Below are 18,343 nucleotides of genomic sequence, written 5' to 3' on the forward strand. Positions count from 1 at the left end.
TCCTGGCAAAAATGCCTTCATTTTATTTAAACACAAACCAAAAACTGGGGGAGGGAAGAGAGGTTCACATTCCTATGCAACTGAATTTCTCGTCAGTCAAGGCAAGTGGGTCACTCTCCTCTACCGGAGGCAGCAATGGCTACTGATAGCCTGCTAGTCTAAGGATGGTAGGGTATCGCGACCGATGCGCCATGCATTTCTGCCTGTCAATAAAGATGCTGTTGGCCTTCACGGCAATCTCCTTCTCGAGATGCATCCGAGAGTCTTCGAGGTTGCGCAGAGCCTGCTCTGACTCCAGAAGCTTCTTCTTGAGAGCCTCGATGGACGCTGTCAGTTCTTCGATTTCACTGACCAGCCTGGATAGTGTGAAACAGAGCAAAGGATGTCAGAGGTGCAGGGATTAATTTTCTTTTAAAGAAAAAAGTTTGGGCTGGAGGAGCAGGTGGTCGAGCCTGCCTAGAAACCACACCATCCAACATTTATTTCACAAAATTTATATGCTGCTTGACTGCAATAAAACCACGATGCAGTTTTCAGAAAAAGTAGAACAAAAAATTACAGTGAAGGTATCTGCCTGATGTCCATAGGCAGGAAGTTCTAAAGTGAAGACGCTGCCACAGTAAAAAAATAAAAAAATCTATTTCCTACAAGTGCATAATGAGTATTATGTGGTGCCTGTAACAGCGTCAGTTTCACAGAAGCAGCTAAGTGGGAATATATGTGAATAAGGCAATCTCTTTTTCTTTTCTTTTTTCCAGAGCTGTTAATAATGCTTCTTCTTTAAAAAAAAAAATTCACATTTACACATCAAACAAAAAAAGAAAACAACTATCCATCACCACAAAGAGAAAGTAGAGGGGGGGAAAGGAAAGAAAACTTGATACATCAACTAATATTCTCCTAATATTGAAATAATTATCATCTTTTTCTGTCGACCAGACTTTCCATCTACTCCCCACCTCAAATTCTCATTGTTTATACACTGCCAAAAGTTCTATTAAAGTTTGATCATCTTTGATCTGTCTTATCTTTTACATCATACTTAAAACTACTGCTGAAATTATTCGAAGGCTGCAACTGACCTTCAACTACAATTGTTATTTTTCAAATAAGTTGTAAAGACTTCCCAACTTGAAGTAAATACCTGTTTTGGTTTGTTTTTTTATTTTCTCTGACAAGCTATCTAGTTCCGCATATTCGGCCAATTTTTGAGTCCATTCTTATCTCAACGGAACTTTGTCACTCTTCCAATTTGTCGCAATCTCACAGGTAAACTGACCCCAAGTTGTTAAGGGCTTTATATAGCAATAACAACAACTTGGACAGATAGTAAATGCCTGTCTCTATGCTAACAGGGTCTCACTCCTGTCAGCAATTTGTGCCATAGCATTCTAGGCTAGCTATAGTTTCTGGATCAAGTGCAAGGGACACCCCACATAAAAGTGCATTGGAGTAATCCAATCTCACATGAAAGAGGAATCCTCTTCATCCAAAGCAGGAGCTTCAGATCTAGACTGGTCAGCAGTTCTCCTTGCCTTCATTTGCATTTGCCTCTGGACTAAAACCAGCCTATATTGTTTATGGCTCACACAAAATCAATTTAGTAAGACAGGGAATGAGAATTGTGAGTCATTTTTGCATGTCTAGCAAACATCTTCTAAGTCTCTCCTTAGAGCCGTTCCATGCCCGTTTCTAATTTAGAAGACCAACAGCTAAAAAGGCATCAAGCAATTTCAGCCTTTTCTTCTCCCTTTTTTCCCCTCTCGCGTGTTTGTTTTGTACAAACATGTTGGTGACGGGAAACAACGGTGTTGACAGTCCCCCTTCCCCACCGTCAAACATGTTTGCAAGGTGATAAATGCCCACTTTGTTACTTCTGCACTCAAGAGTTGTAGATAACCTTTCTGCTGTAATGACAGGCCACAATTAGAAGCGTTGCGGTGAAAAGATCGTGTATGTGTGTAGGTTTTTAAAGGATGTATTAGTAATATGTTGCAACTTGGAATCAATCTGTTCTGTACAATCCTGTACCCTAAGTACAGTGTACAGTCTGTCCCCTCGTCCCTCAAGTACCTTTCTGCAAGTGAGTCTGCTAACCGGAACTTAAGAGAAACGGTTAGAATTCTGTCTCACTCACACAAAACTACCACAAAGCACTTGTCTAAACACAGAGATAGGCCCATGCAGATCAGTTTCCTGGTAGCATCTATGCTGCTTATATAACCAGGTGTAGTGTGTATGTATCAAAGACCTGTTACTATTTCTTCAGCAGGGTCCCAAGAAGATCCCTGTCTCCAGTATCCTAGAACCACTCAACCAGCATGAAAGGGGAGCTTTTTCATCCGCAAGAAGATGACTTTCCGCCCTTTGTGCTGACAAGAGCCAATCAGAGTAAAGGAGGTGAGTCAGCCTCTGAGGATTGGCTCCTAGGGTCCTTCTGGAGAAGATGCGGAGGAAGAACACCAAAGGGTTGTTATTCTGTAGGCTCCAAAGCTAAGCGTTTAGGAACACTGGCAACAAAAGGGGCTCCAGTTTCAAGGGACTGGTGTTCAGGTTCTGTTACGTACAATGGAACTTCAAGGAAAATTAAGTCATTCCAAAAGGATGTATTGGAGCACTCCGAATCATTTGCCCACGTATAGGCACAGAAACTAGTAGATCTAGATGAAGGGCAACACATGGAGATCTGAATAGAACATTGCAATGCCTTCCAAGTTCTTACCATTGTATATTTTTAATATTAATATGAATTCTGAGAAGGGGCTGTGAGGATGAGTGGCTGCGATGATCATGAAGGGATCCCGTATTCTTAATTTGCCGCTACACCATTCCATGTAACATCTGAATCAAGCTGGATAGTGAGTGGCCCATCCTTGGACCTGATCTTCTTGGGCAGTTTGAGAGCCAAACTGCGCATCGCTTTAGAGTTTCCCGATCAGATCTGCTGGTGCATTTTGTTCCATCAAACGACACCCAAAGGAGGCCATGGTTTGATTTAAGGTAGAGCTGCCATACATTGCAGGGATGTTAAAGGCGGAATTGATATCCAAGGAGGATTTCTGAAAGGTGGTGCTTTTGGTGTTTTTGTAATAAATTTTTAAAACTTTTTAAAAAACGGGGTCACCCCACTCTGCAACTCCAGCCCAGTCCTCCCCTTCAGAGCTGCTATTCGCCATGGCTGGCCAGCAAAGCAAAAGTGCTTGAAATGAAATCAAATGAATCTGTTTCTGGCCTCTTCCATATTTTTACCCATATTTCCATTCTGCCCTATATCCACAATAACCTATGAATTATTTTAAACCTATCAGCATATTTTTTTGAAAAATAGTCAAAATATGTGTTCGTGTATTTTCTTTCGAAATGAGCTTTTACTATTCTCTCTCTAAAAGAAGTGTTTTTAATGGGCTCCCCCCCCCCTCCTGATGTGTATTTAAAGGCATTTTTCCAGAATTCATGTTTAAATGCATATTTTCTCTGAAAATGGGACTTAAAAGTCGTATCTCTCCCATATACGTATTTTTCTTGCAAAAAGGAATATTAAAGTTGCTGAGAATCATGTTACCACCTTCAGAGAAGTGCAAGATCTGCTGGATAATTCTATTCCAACGTGCATAGTAGGTTAGTGAAAATTAGGTTATTTCACAGGAAAAACTAGCATAGATTTTTTTTATTTTAAAAAAATCCCTCAAGCCCCACCCCCACCCTGACTGGAACAACACTTACCTAAACTGGGCAGCGTCTCTGCAGAGATCCACATTGGGCCTGAATGAACGGTCATAGAGCCTCGTCTGAGCTACTTTGAGTGGCGTTTCCTTGTCTTTAATAGCTTGCTTGAGAGCTTCAATGTTGTGCTCTTGATCTCCAATTTCCTTAAGAGTCTGTTTTAGAATAATTAAAATAAATAATAATCATTTTATTATTTATACACCACCCATCTGGCTGCGTTTCCCCAGCTACCCCTGGAGGCTTCCAGCACATATGCAAAAAGGGGAGGACGACGCTTTAGAAATACTTTGGGGCATGTTTAGATTCCAAGTCTTTTATACACAAAGTACCGTATTTTTCCGTGTATAACATGCCCCCGTGTATAAGACGACCCCAATTTTTTGGGACTCCAAATCAAGGAAATGGGGGGGGGGGATTGCCAAGAGTTGTTGAGCTTTTGGGGGGGATTGCAGACAATCGCTCACTTGTCTGACTGGCGCTGCCAATTGCACACCTGGCCAATCACCCGCCCAAGCGCCACTGACAATCTCCTGCTTGTGGCAGACACCAATTGCCCATCCCCCCTCTGCACTATCCGTGTGTAAGACGACCCCCTCGTCTTAAACACGGAAAAGTACGGTAAATCTGCTTGCAGTATCCTGTTATGCAAAGGGTGGTGTTGGTGATAAGTCAATGCTGGAGACAGAGTCAACGCTTCAATTAGAGAAGCTGTTCTGAAAACAAAGAGGATACCGCAACACTTCAAATGGAAACTAATTTGCAGGTGTAAAGTGCACTGGCTGTAGCTTTGTCAGCGGCCTGGTTGTCACCTAACACTAAACCAGAGGTTGCCAACGTGCCCACTACTGCCTCCTATGGTGCCCACTGGGGACCCCTACCTCCCAGGAAAAATTTTGCTCAACTTGCCCCAACACTTATTTTCTTCCCTCCAATCTCCTGCGTTTCTCCTCATTTGAATCTCCCTAGAGGTGAATACTGGATGGAGAGCAGGGGGCAAGTCAGCTCTACCAGAGAACAATATGCTCCTGGCCGGATAGCAAGACAAAGGGGGGTGGAGCAATAAATATCAATTTTACCTTTGTACAGTAGGCTAGTTTCCACACACACACTCTCCATTCTCCATCAAAGCAAACAAGGGGCATTATGGGAGTTCAACGACACACATTCCAGCCAAGCAAAAACACTCAGGGAGGATGTGAAGCAGGCCCAGTGAGGGCCTGTGGCCTAGGGACAGTTCTACGGGCCACATTGAGGCCTTAGGTTTCCTAGCCCTGCTTTACGGCATGCCTGGCCTGGTGTCAAAGGCCAGCCGAGTCAGGTATCTGTCAAGCTGCCACTGTCAATGTCATACCCTCCAACATGTTGAGTCCCCAAACCAAAACACACATCTTCCTGTATATGTTACTGTGCGAGATCACAGAGCCCACGCTTTTTCTAGGACTCAAAAACTCGTGTTCTTAACACGAGATCGGGGGGTGCTAAATTGTGTGAGATCATGGCGCCCAAAATGGCTGTGCTCTCACGGGGGAAACAGGATGTACTCGTTTTTCCCCGGGACACTTGTAGGGCATGTCTACCCCTGAAGAAGTAGATTCACTGAGGGAAGCCGCCTTGCTCAGGCAACGCCCCCCCAACCCAGTGCTGATATTTGGGGTGGACCAATCCAGGAAGCTTCTCCCGCTCTGGGCTGTAGCAAATGGGCCGCGTACTTTCTTCAGGTGGTGCTCCAGTTTGTGCTTGGCATCCTCCAGCACCTCCAACTGCTGGGCAAAGGCGTCGTTCACCCGGTTGCACTGCATGCGGAGGTCCTCAGCCGTGTCGCGGAGGATGTTGTCGATCAGGGCACGGAGATTGATGGACGCCAGCTTCTCTCGCTCGGCCCGGTAGATGTTGTCGTGGCTGTGCTTGGCCCACGTCTCGGGCGTGGAAGCGCTGTGGCGTGGGCCCCAGGGAGGAGCGGCGAGAGCAGCAGGAGATGGGAAACAAAACAGTGAGCATCACAAAGTCCGCCATCTCCAAACGGGGCTAGGGGATGTTTTGTCAGACTGAGGGCCATGTTTCCTTCTTGTGGGGAGCAGGAATGCCACATGGCAGTGGTGGGCGGGGCCCAAAGCAAACGTGGGCAGAGGAAAAGATGAAAACATTGCTCATGTATAGTAGGCTAGCTTCTACACAGATGCAAACAGTGCTGTCTCTGCTCAGGTATCCTCAAGGTTCAAGGACACATTCCAGCCTGGCAAAAATCAAGGAGGCCTGAGGAGATTTCCAAGGGCCAGACAGAGAAGTTCAGAGGGTGGCATTTGGGCCCCACTCCTGGACTGCAAGTAAAAGATAAAAAAGGTAAAGGAGCCCTGGACAGTTAAGTCCAGTCAAAGGTGACTATGGGGTTGTGGCACTCATCTCGCTTTCAGGCCGAGGGAGCTGGCATTTGTCCACAGACAGCTTTCTGGGTCATGTGGCCAGCAGAACTAAACTGCTTCTGGAGCAACGGAACACCGTGACGGAAGCCAGAGTGCATAGAAACGCCATTTACCTTCCCGCCACAGCGGTACCTATTTATCTACTTGCACTGACATGTTTTCGAACTGCTAGGTTAGCAGGAGCTGGGACGGAGCAATGGGAGCTCACCCCATCACGGGGATTCGAACCGCCAACCTTCTGATCAGCAAGCCCAAGAGGCTCAGTGGTTTAGACCACAGCGCCACCTGAGTCCCATCTTTGGGACTGCATCTATCTGGACTGCATCTATGGGGGATTCATATTTAAAATACTATGTATGGTTCTGCTCACCTCACCAGGGATGGAGACGATGTGTTGGGTAAATTGTTGGACTTTGGGGAGACCCAGGTTCTAATCTCTACTCAAGCTGTGAAGGTCACTGGGCGGCCTTCATCCTGTGGAGCTTAGTCCATTGGGATGAGTGGGCCCAGCAACCTCAACCTGCCTTTAGCCAGCCCTGCCCCCACCTTTCTTACTTGCAACCAGTTCAGTGGGGCAGCCCTCCCTATCAGCTTCCTCTTTAGCTTTGTACAACTCAACAGAGGGGATAGTTACAAAACAAGAATTAGTTGGCTCTGCCTGTCATCAGCTTTGGAGCCACCTGCTGTTGGTCTCCTGGCCTTCCCTCCTACCAGTGGGCTCCAGCGGCCAATGCAAGTATCTCTCAAACATACAAATGGTGACACCAAAGGGTGGATACAATGGGTTCCTTACTCTGTGCCGCCTTCCTTCCCAGGTGTAGGTGATCCAGAGGTTCTCACCTGTCCTCGAACCTCGATGTGCTTGGATGGAACTGGATGTTCGTGCTCTGGTTATTGTACCTCCCACATTTCTCGTCAATGTTGTAAGTTTCAACTTTGTCAGACCAGTCCATTTCACAGATCTCCTTGTGATCTCGATTTAATCTGCAGAATCAAACACCGCAAACCTCAGAACGGAGGGGGGCCTTGAAAGCACTCTCCTTCCCCACCATTCACCTTTGTTTTGTGGGCAAAATGCAACCTTCACACCCAATTTTAGCCAGCCCAAGAAAACCTTGTGAGGTTCAGTTCCTCAGAGATTTGTGTTTCAGAGAGCAGCCTGTCTAAATAGGTACTGAATGTCTAACAGCAGCCTTGCCCAGCCTAGCATCTCTCCAGATGTTTCGGACTACAGATCCCATCAGCCCCAGACAGTGCTGCCATGTTTTGGGTTACAACTCCCATCAGCCCCAGCCAGCATGGCTGAGCTTCCAGAATTGTATTCCCATACCCTCCAATAACAGACTCAGAATTACGAAAGCCAATCCGATAGCTTTGATCCCCTGCCTCCAAGTTCAGGGAGGCAGATGTGCTGGCCATTGTCCCAGATGGCAGTGGCAGATGCAAGGGAGCATCCTGAAGTCTCTCCGTGGCTGCTGCTGCTGCTGCCACCCTCCTCCCTTGGGCAGCTTGTAGTTGTTGCTGAAGAGCGGGTGAGGAGGAGAAGAGGCTGCTGTCGCCAAGGCCCAAACCTACATGATGCGTTGGCTCTGAGGGGCAGGCAGAGGGGCAGGACCACCCTAGGTAGGAAGAAAGGTGGAGCAGAGCAGAGTGCAAGGAGTCTTGATTTTTTTATTTTTTAAAAAATGTGCACCCGCATTTAATCTTGCCCCTTTCTAAAATGTATTTCTTGGTGTGTGATCTTCTTTTTGCAACTCTACCAAAGAATTAAATAAGATAAAATGGAGATGAAGAGGTTTTCTCAGTATGGTGGATGACATATGTGCTGTGTCCCATTGGTGTTGCGTGCTGGTGGCCCTCACCCATCTTCTGATAAGAAATGCTCAGAGGGAGAACACAAAATGGAGGAGTTTGGATTTGATATCCCGCTTTATCACTACCCTAAGGACTCTCATAGCGGCTAACAGTCTCCTTTCCCTTCCTCCACCACAACAAACACTCTGTGAGGTGAGTGAGGCTGAGAGAATTCAGAGAAGTGTGACTAGCCCAAGGTCTGCATGTGGAGGAGCAGAGACACGAACCCGGTTCCCCAGATTACAAGTCCACTGCTCTTAACCACTACACCATACCGGCTGGTCAGTTGGGGAGAGAGTAAGAAATGCCCTTATTTTCATTTAAGGGATGTATTCCCCAAGGCCTCTGCAGGACACCAGAATGGTGAAGGCTACCTAACAGCCTGAAAATTTTGGAGAGGCCTGAGATTTGCCTTCATACAGTACCTTATTTCAGGAGCAAATGGTTCGACACCTCAATAAAAAGACCAATTCTAGGAAAAACCCTTCCATTTAGATCCCCATGGGAAAATTTGCTATTCACAGATAGATTTGACTGTTGGATTCGAATCCCAGTGAATATTCAGAAAAGGCCCTTTCCATCCATCTCTTCATATGACACCTGGTGGCAGTTCCAACCGAGAAGTATGAGCCATCAGCCTTAACATTACGTTATGCAATGCTGAGAACATTTCAGACTGAAACGCTCATCCAAGAGCAAAATCCATCCTTGACACACGCTCAAGTGAGTGCAATTAAAAGTAATTAGAACATAATTTGAGAAAGGCAAATCAAGTAATTCAGGGTGCACATCAAGATCTCACTTTATATAAAAATTAGAGACAGTCGTATTTGCCAAGAATGTTAGAAATGTTAAAAAAGGTGTATGGCAAAAGCCAGGCAGGCAGGTGCAAAATGAGGCAGAGTTTTTTTATTCTGCCAACAAGGGGAACCTGTGACCCTCCTGGTGGCTAGACTGCATCTCCCATCATCCCCAATCATTGGCCAGGCTAGCTGCAGCTGATGGGAGCTGTAGTCCAACAACATCGGGAGGGCCACAGGTTCCCTGCAGACTTATTTGCAAGGCAAACCCAGACATTTGTGCTATGGGACAAAGGCATTATGCCGCTTAGGAGACCAGAAACCACCAATTCTGCTTCAAGTTTCTAGTTCTTTGCATTTTTCCAGGATGCCCAAAGGGGGAGCTGTGTTCTTTCCTCCTGCAGTGCTACACACAAGCTTCATATATTTTACTGCAGTGGGAGAGGGACACAGGCTCTTCCGTGGATGTTACAAACAAGTAGGGGGACAGGAAGCTTCAGTCATGGATGATATTCTTCCCCGAAACCATTCCTTTCCATATTATCCAAAGCAGTTCTGCAGCTTGCTGTGTATTCTTGTTTCTTAGTTCATAGTGCCATCTGGTGGCAACTATAAGAACACATTTTCCCTGTAAAAAGATATACAGTATTTATTATAAAGGAAATCGAACATTAGGATGGGGCTAGTTTTGACTCAGTTTGGTAGCCAGCTAAAACTATGCTCTTACCATGAACTTATCCACAGCTCCAGAAGAAGACAAGGTCATCAGGCATTACACTAAGCTGAAGACCCCGGGGACGTAGGAACACAGCCAGCTCAGAAGGACCTGGGCTTTGTACACTTGATACCAGCATCCTTTAATTGTGAAATAACCCAGTATTTCACAGGCAGCCAAAGGGGATATGATTCTCCTTTCACTGCTCTGTACAACAGCCAGGCACCTGCATTCTGCATTCTACCAGGCTGCTACCAAGGGAAGCTCCATGAAGACTAGATTGCAGCATTCTAGACAGGAGGCTTATTTATGCATGAATCCCTGAGGCAAGTCTACTGTAGTCCACTAAAAAGTCTCATGCCAATCAATGATGCAATGAACTATTAATCTCCTAGGACTCTGGTGACATGCAGATACATTTGTCTTGTTATTATCATTGTTTTATCATCACAATCACAACAATTTGCAAAGCAGTTCGCACTTATTAGTTAATTAGTTCAATTCTACGCCCACCTTGCTTCTATCATGAATTGAAAGGCAGTGTGTGTGTGTGTGTGTGTGTGTGTGTGTGTGTGTCTGTCTGTCTGTCTGTCTGTCTGTCTGTCTCCCATTTGGTCTCCCATCTAGACAGTGACCAGACTCAGAGCTGCTTAGCTTCAGAATGCTGGCTGGGCTTTGCATCACCAGGCTCTGCACATGATACCAAAGTTGCAAGACATCAGTTCACACATACCACCCTCTGCAGAGCACAATGCTTTGATTTTCCTCCCGATCGATCACATGTTACACCAGGACTAGGTTCAAGAGTTAGTTAGAACACCAGCAACCCGCAACAGTGGAAAGGGATCTTACTGTATCTGATTAATAGCTTGCTTCAGAGTTCGCTTCAGTAGCTCCTGGATGTTTCTGATGAGCTCAGCTTCCTAGATAAAAGCAGTAGAGAGATTAGCAGCTGGCTGGGGCTGCTGGGAGTTGTAGTCCAAATCAACTGGAAGGCACCAGGTCGGGGGAGGCTCTCTTATAGGAACTGCCCAATCTTCAAAGGAGGTTCTTCTCTGGGTGCCTCAAACTTCCAAAGGTTATGCAAAAGCCTTTCCAGTTTGGGCATTCAGTGCCCTCCTCCCAATCAGGCACCAACATGAGTGTCTTTTAGATATCATATTAAGGTTATTATATTCTCCAAAGCTGAACCGTGCTCCTTCTGTTTTTCACTTGATTTTGTATGGAGAAATAAGGTGCATTCAGCCACAGGAAATAATTGCATTAGTTTTCCTGATTACAGTGGTACCTCAGGTTAAGTATTTAATTCGTTCCGGGGGTCCGTACTTAACCTGAAACTGTTCTTAACCTGAAGCACCACTTTAGCTAATGGGGCCTCCTGCTGCCGCCGCGCCGCTGGAACACGATTTCTGTTCTCATCCTGAAGCAAAGTTCTTAACCTGAAGCACTATTTCTGGGTTAGCGGAGTCTGTAACCTGAAGCGTATGTAACCTGAAGCATATGTAACCTGAGGTACCACTGTATAACGCTAGCGCTTCTGTCCCATTTCCTAATGTTCCTTCCACACTGCAGTGACTGCTGTGTGGTGGAACTGTGGCTTTTTGACCAATATGCCAGCATTTTGCACCAATTTTCATTCACACCAGTGGGCGTGGTGTGGCACAACAATAAATGTCATTGGCGAGATTGCCCCACCTTTTCTGCACATGCCTCCATCTCTCCCCGCCCCCCCCCCAGAGGACAAAAGCACTTCAGGAGTGGCAACAGGGCCTGCCCTAAACCACAACCCTTGTGACATGCCCCCCCCCAAGCCATGGACCAACCTGGCAGTGGGCCAGATAACATGCGGATCTGGGAATGGGGGGGGGGTCACTTCTCTTCCAGACACAGGGCTTCCCATGGGCAGGTTTTAAATGCATGCAAATATATACACTGGTTTCTATTTGACTGGCAGCATCTCTCTAGGGTTTCAGGCAGAGAATCCTCTCCCAGCCTCACCTAGAGATGCCAAGGACTGAACCTGGGACTTTTTAAAGCTTTGGCTGCTTCCTGTTAGGGACATGGGATATATAACCTTCCATGGAGTCAGACCATCAGTCCATCTAGCTTAGTGTTGTTTCCACTGACCGGTAGCAGTTCTCCAGGGGTTCAGACAGGAAGCCTACCTTCTTGAAGATGCAAAGCAGGTGCTCTTCAACTGAGCTGTGATGCTTCCCCAAAAGAAATGAGGCCACAACAGCACTGCCCCTTGAGAGCCAGTGTGGTGTAGTGAGTGATCACACGGGCCAGATCGGGGGGAAGCGGTCCTGAGCCAAGAATGAATAAGGAAATGTCCTACCTTGAGCAACTCCACCTCCACCTGGTCCCTCACCAGATCGGGAGGCTGCCGGCGCTCACGGCACTGCAGGTTGTCTGTGGCGATGCTGTACGGAATCTCAGTAGCGTCGAGGGCCCTCTCCAAGCGCAGCTTCTGGGCTGCCAGCAGGTTCGTCTCCTCCGTGAGGTCCTCAATCTCCCTCTGGAGCTCTGACTTCCAGAAGTGGATGTCCTGGAGGCGTTCGCCTACCTTAACGGTGGAGTCCTCCTGGGTGCGCTGGGCCAGCTCCGCCGTGAAGGCAGCCACATTCTGGGACTCGAGGCGGACTCGCTCCGAGTGGTCGCGGTCAGCAAAGGCTTCATGGTACCGGGTGTAGTTGTGCTGGTGCCATTCCTCTGGCAGGTACTTGGCCGTGCGGAAGCCAGCGGTGGCCAAACCACTGGAGGAATCGGGGCCGGTGTTCAGCGCCGGCTCGTAGACCTTCATGGGCAGTTCGCAAACGGGGATGGTCTGAGGAGCTGGCTCCTTGGTCAGGAGGATACCAGGGTGAGACATGGTGCCAGTAACTCTTCAGGCCAACCACGGGTCCAAGAGAACTCCACAAAGAGGATTCCCCCCAGCCAGGAAAGTCCCCAGGCTCACTGGGGATGCTCACCTACTACGAGAAAACTGCAAAGCCTTGCTGAGGCTCCGTGTTGTCCTGTTGCCCCTGGTGACGCCTGGAGCCAATGAGCCATGTGGGGAATGTTCCATTAAGCCTGACACGGCCTCTTGTCGCCTAGGGAGACTGCAGCGAGCCAATGGGGCGACAGGGCTGGGAATATCATTTGCAAAAGGAAGGATTCTGGAGCTGAGCCCCCAGTGCACTAATCAATGTGGCTACAAATTGCCCTGTTAGTAAAATCAAAAATATAGCAGCATCATAATTATTTCAGCTTTGTTTATCCTTGTGCTGCAATTACAATGGGGCTTCCCACTGTTGTCCTCAATTGCTTTGCAATTGTTTTAGTCAATTTTTTGTTCTTGCTTAATTTCATTTTACAAAACCCTCCCCCTGGAATTAATTTTAATCTAAGGGCAGTATTTTAAAAAATAGATCTTGTCTCAAGGTTCTGAACTCACAGGAGATCTTAGGCAAGCAGTGGGGGAACTTTCTCAACCTAGACCCTTCTGAGGGCCACGTGTCCATGGCAAAAAAAAGGTGAAGCATCAACTCATAGAATCAGAGCTGGACATCAAGTGAGCAGCAGCTGTAGCTCATGATGAAACTGAGGTGGGGAAAACAAAGCTGTCATAGTTTACAGCTATCTCAGGGCCTAGAAACATCAAGCCCAGGGTCAGATGTGTTCCTCCAGGCCCCTTTATCTGTCTCCTGGAAGGTATAGGCCACACCCCTCATGGCTTTGCCTGGCTGCACTATGCCACTGAAATGTAAGGAAACCCTTGCTTGCATGCATCGAATGATGCATTTGCGGGAGATGGGGATGTAACATGCCACACACAAAGGATAAGAGTTGCCCCCACTTTTAGCTCCAGCCACCACCTCCACTGCCATGTGGCTCCCACCACAAGGGAATGTTGATTTGGGGCTGGAAACGGTCCCCCATCTCTATTGTAGTATAACTGATGGAGGCACCTCTGTTCGTTTCCACTGCTGTCACTTGAAAAGCACATGAATTTACAAAACGTGTACCAATTATCTGTACAGGATCCTAGTCAACCCTCAAAATTGGATTTATGGGTTGGGGGGGGGAGGACACTTGAAACAGAAAATTCATCAAGGGAGAACAACCTAAGCATCAAATGTCACTAAATCCAATATTGCACAACTTTCAAAAACAGACACATCCATTAAATTGGAAACTTACTGGTAGTTATTGAAATATATTAAGTGCTTTCCTGTGCAAAGCAAAATAGTTTGTTCAGGGATCTGCTGGAGGCACAGCAATCTTCAAGCAGTCCAAGGAAAGTTTAAAAATGGAGACTTGCTGGTCTATATCAGACCAGCTTTCCAGGGAACAGGTCTTCTTTGTTTTAGACCAGCATTTAGCTGGAAATGCAAGGGACTGGACAGGAGACCTGCCTGCAGTGCAGGTGGCTCTACCACTGATTGATGAGACCATTGCAGTCAGAGCACTGGTCCAAACTCAGTGCTATCTAGTGTGAGTTGTTCTCCAGGATTTCCAGCGGAGGTCCTTCACAGCCCTCTCTGGAGATGCCATGGGTTAAACCAGGGACCTTCTGCTTGCAAAGTAGGGACGCTACCAAGATAAGGCTCTTCTCCAGGGAACAAGTTTGGTATTTTTGTTTTAATGCAAAGGGTTTTGTTTAGTCACAACTTCCATTTCAAGCAGCAAATGAAACAACTTGTTGCACCATACCAAGTACTTCCAGCTAACATTTGTAGGATAAATAGTATCAGAAGAGCCCTAGTTAATGTATTATGACAGCTGCCCACAAGGTGGTGCTTGAAGTACAAATTCTATCAACATAAATGGCTGCTTTTTGGACTTTTTGCTCCCATCAGTCCCAGTATGCACAGCAGCATATTCCTCCGGCTGATGGGAGTTGTAGTAAACCATCTTGGAGAATACAAGTCCCTTTTTTGGACAGTCTGCAGGTAAACACAGTTGTCTAGCCAATCGGTGAGAATTTGCAGGCTAGTTTGGGATTTCTAAATAGGGGTGAAGATAGTTATTTCCACCCCTACTTGGAGATGCCTGTCAAGGATTACTCATGTCAGCTTAGCTGACAACTCTTTAACACCCCCTACAGCTTTTTGTTTTTTAAATGATATTTTATTAAATTTCACAAAAATTAACAACAGTAAAAACAACCCAAATCACAAAAAACCAACAAACACATACAACAAAAAATACCAACAAAAGACAAAAAAGCGACAATAAAAAAACATAACAAAGAAAATTCAAGATTAAAAACAAACTCTGTTTCGAATTAATAACCTTCCAGATCTTATTTTCCTTGCTTCCACCCGCTTTCCTTTCATGTATTCCAATTTAAAATTAGTTCAGCAATTATCATATTATTCAAATTCATTTTTTATCTTTACCTTTATACTCTTATTTATCTTAATCACTGGAACCCCTTCATTTCATTTACAATGCCCTTAACATTCATAGATTTTACAATGTTTTTGTAGATAAACTTTAAACTTCTTCCAGTCCTCTTCCACCTGCTCTTCTCCTTGATCTCGGATTCTGCCGGTCATTTCTGCCAGTTCCATATAGTCTATAACTTGCATCTGCCATTCTTCCAGAGTGGGTAAATCTTGTGTCTTCCAGTGCTTTGCGATGAGTATTCTTGCTGCTGCTGTGGCATACATAAAAAAAGTTCTATCCTTCTTTGGCACCAATTGGCCAACCATGCCCAGGAGAAAGGCCTCTGGTTTCTTCAGGAAAGTATACCTAAATACTTTTTTCAGTTCATTATAAATCATTTCCCAGAAAGCCTTAATCCTTGGGCAGGCCCACCAAAGGTGAAAGAATGTTCCTTCTGTTTCTTTACATTTCCAACATTTATTATCGTGCAAGTGGTAAATTTTTGCTAGCTTGACTGGGGTCATGTACCACCTGTAAATCATTTTCAGAATATTTTCTCTTAAAGCATTACATGCTGTAAATTTCATACCGGTGGTCCATAACCGTTCCCAGTCAGCAAACATAATGTTATGACCAATATCTTGTGCCCATTTTATCATAGCAGATTTAACCATTTCATCCTCAGTATTCCATTTCAACAGCAGGTTATACATTCTCGACAATATCTTAGTACTGGGTTCTAACAATTCTGTTTCCAACTTTGATTTTTCCACCTGGAAGCCAATTTTCCTGTCCGAGTTATAGGCCTCTCTTACTTGAAAATAGTGTAACCAATCCTGCACCTTATCTTTAAGTTTCTCATAGCTCTGCAATTTCAATTTGTCACCATCCTGTTCCAAAATTTCCCAATATTTTGGCCAATTCGATCTCATGTTAAGTTTTTTCAAGGCCTTAGCCTCCATTGGTGAAAGCCACCTTGGGGTTTTATTCTCCAAAATATCTTTATATCTGACCCAGATATTGAACAATGCTTTCCTGACAATATGGTTTTTAAATGCCTTATGTGCTTTGTCCTTACCGTACCACAAGTATGCATGCCATCCAAAAACGTTATCATGTCCTTCCAAATCAAGAATGTCTGTATTCTCAAGAAGTAGCCATTCCTTTAACCAGCAAAAGGCTGCCGCCTCGTAGTATAGTTTAAAGTCCGGCAGGGCAAACCCCCCTCTATCCTTTGCATCAGTAAGAATTTTATATTTAATTCTGGGCTTTTTGCCCTGCCAGACAAATCTAGAAATTTCTTTTTGCCACTTCTTGAAACAGTCCATCTTGTCAATTATTTGTAAGGTTTGAAACAAAAACAACAATTTTGGCAATACTTCATTTTAATAACTGCAATTCTACCCAGTAAGGAAAGCTTTAGGTTTGTCCAAATTTCAAGATCTTTTTTCACTTCAGACCAACACTTTTCATAATTGTCTTTAAATAAGTTAGCATTCGTCGAAGTCATGTTCACCGCTAGGTATTTTACTTTTTTCGTTACTATTAGACCTGTTTCTCCCTGAAACCTTTCCTTCTCTATTGGTGTCAAGTTTTTTTCCAGAACCGTAGTTTTTAATTTTTTAAGTTTAAACCCTGCCACCTGACCAAATTCTTGTATTATTTCCAAAGCTCTTCTAGTACTAGGGATTGGCTCCTGTAGTGTCAAAACTAGGTCATCTGCATAGGCTTTCAATTTGTAATGTTTGGCTCCGACCTGTATACCTTGAATCTGTTGGTCCCTTCTAATCATGTTCAGCAAGACCTCCAGGACTGAAATAAAAAGCAGAGGGGAAATTGGGCAGCCTTGTCGTGTCCCTTTCTCTATCTTAAATTCTTCTGTAACTGCGTTATTCACTATCAATTTTGCCTTTTGTTCTGAATAAATCGCCCCTATACCGTTTCCAAACCTTTCTCCCACCCCCATCCCTTGCAGGTTTTTCTTCATAAAACTCCAAGAAATATTGTCAAAGGCTTTCTCTGCGTCGATGAATATCAATACTGCTTTTGTGTTAATATCAACTTGTAATTTTTCCAAGATGTCAATTAAGTTCCTTGTGTTGTTTTTCATATGTCTGCCTGGGAGAAAGCCTGCTTGGTCTTTATGTATGATTCCTGCTAGGACTTTTTTTAATCTTTTAGCTAAAATGTCAGCAAAAATTTTATAATCCACATTAAGTAGGGATATGGGGCGGTAGTTCTTAAGTTGTGTCTTTTCTGACTCATTTTTCGGTATAAGCGTGATATAAGCATCTTTCCACGACTCTGGCGCTCTTTTCCCCTCCATAATTTCATTGCAGACCTCCATTAATGGCTGAATCCCCCTACAGCTTTTTGAGTTCTACAACTCTACTGGCACAATAGCTGGTGGCAACTGGGAGGATTGGAATGGATTATTACAATGTGCTCTCGGTGGAGCTGGCCTTGCAAAAGATGTGAAAACTTCCAAGTGGTTCAAAAGACAGCTACCACAAATATAACCCATTTAAAACAGCTGCATTGCTTGCCAGTTCATTTCCGGGTCAAATTCAAGGTGCTCAGGTTAGTGTTTAAAGCCGTAAAAGTCTTAGGCCTCAACTACCTGAAAGACTACCTCCTTCCCAACGGACTACTACAGGTGTTAAGATCATCAGGGTGGGAGGCTAGTTTCACCACCTCCAGAGTGCCTTCTCTGTGGCAGCCCCTAAATTGTGCAACTCCCTCCCTACATAGATGCATCTAGCAACATCACGACAGCTTTCAGCCAATGCTGACAGCAAGTCTCTTTACCTTGGCCTTTGCCACCCAAGATGTAAGCCTACCTTTATGTGACTGCATGTTTTGTAATTGCCAATTTTTAAAGATGTTTTAAGGTTGTATTGTAAATGTAACCCACCCTGGGATCTTAAGGGTAAAGTGCAGGTGATTCATGGATTTTCTCTTGCATACATTTGCATTGAACCAGTGAATGAGTGATTAAGATTAGAAGCAGTTGCTGACCCAGAAATATTACTTTAGGACATAATCCACACTTCGGCCAAATACAAGGCTAGTGATATGTAATACTTGCCCAGAAACAGAGAATATGTTTACTCGGCATGAACACAGGACCCCCAGCAGCTGGGCTTAATCTTTAATAAAAAGTTTTTTTAAAAAAAAATTCCCTTGCGAAGGCATTCTTAAAATCATGCAACCAATGGCAGCAGGTCTTGGTAACCAGAGAAGTGGCCGTCCAAGTAAGTCTGGTAGGAGCATGGGGTCAGGACTAGAGCACAACATGTATTCTTAGTGCAGAAATACCTTTTCTTGGTGCAGAAATATCTTCAGCATAGAGGCTACCTAGTGCTGATGACCTTGCTGTAATTTGGTGGAAGGAAATGGAGGTCCGTGTGCAACTGTGTCAAGAGCGATTCTGAATTCCACACCCATGTACT

General features: G+C 45.0%; 1 protein-coding gene and 1 long non-coding RNA gene across 2 annotated transcripts in view; one reads left to right on the forward strand and one right to left on the reverse strand.

Annotated features, from left to right (window-relative positions):
• TEKT4 (tektin 4) lies at positions 1–17,828 on the reverse strand. Its single transcript, XM_083710959.1, has 7 exons — positions 17,259–17,828; positions 11,854–14,607; positions 10,368–10,438; positions 6,987–7,130; positions 5,436–5,658; positions 3,724–3,878; positions 1–356 (listed from the first exon to the last, which is right to left on the reverse strand). The coding sequence occupies exons 2-7, from the start codon at positions 12,385–12,387 to the stop codon at positions 140–142; spliced, it is 1,344 nt and encodes a 447-aa protein (XP_083567085.1). The 5' UTR covers positions 12,388–14,607; positions 17,259–17,828; the 3' UTR covers positions 1–139.
• The window catches only part of LOC310831033, a 5,892-nt gene continuing 5,340 nt past the window's right edge, over positions 17,792–18,343 (forward strand). Inside the window, exon 1 of the long non-coding RNA XR_014557734.1 lies at positions 17,792–17,873. This is a non-coding gene — a long non-coding RNA (uncharacterized lncRNA). The remainder of the gene's footprint in view (positions 17,874–18,343) is intronic.

The sequence above is a fragment of the Podarcis gaigeae genome, assembly GCF_964106915.1.
Source record: "Podarcis gaigeae genome assembly, chromosome: 14".
Lineage (NCBI taxonomy): Eukaryota > Metazoa > Chordata > Lepidosauria > Squamata > Lacertidae > Podarcis > Podarcis gaigeae.

Excerpts from the sequence above, each read along its gene's own strand:
- TEKT4 (XM_083710959.1), bottom strand. The coding sequence starts at position 12,387 with ATGTCTCACCCTGGTATCCTCCTGACCAAGGAGCCAGCTCCTCAGACC. Across the intron at positions 5,659-6,986 it reads ACATCGAGGTTCGAGGACAG|CGCTTCCACGCCCGAGACGT; the intron begins GTGAGAACCTCT and ends CCCACGCCACAG. Across the intron at positions 357-3,723 it reads AGAGACGCTGCCCAGTTTAG|GCTGGTCAGTGAAATCGAAG; the intron begins GTAAGTGTTGTT and ends CACACTATCCAG.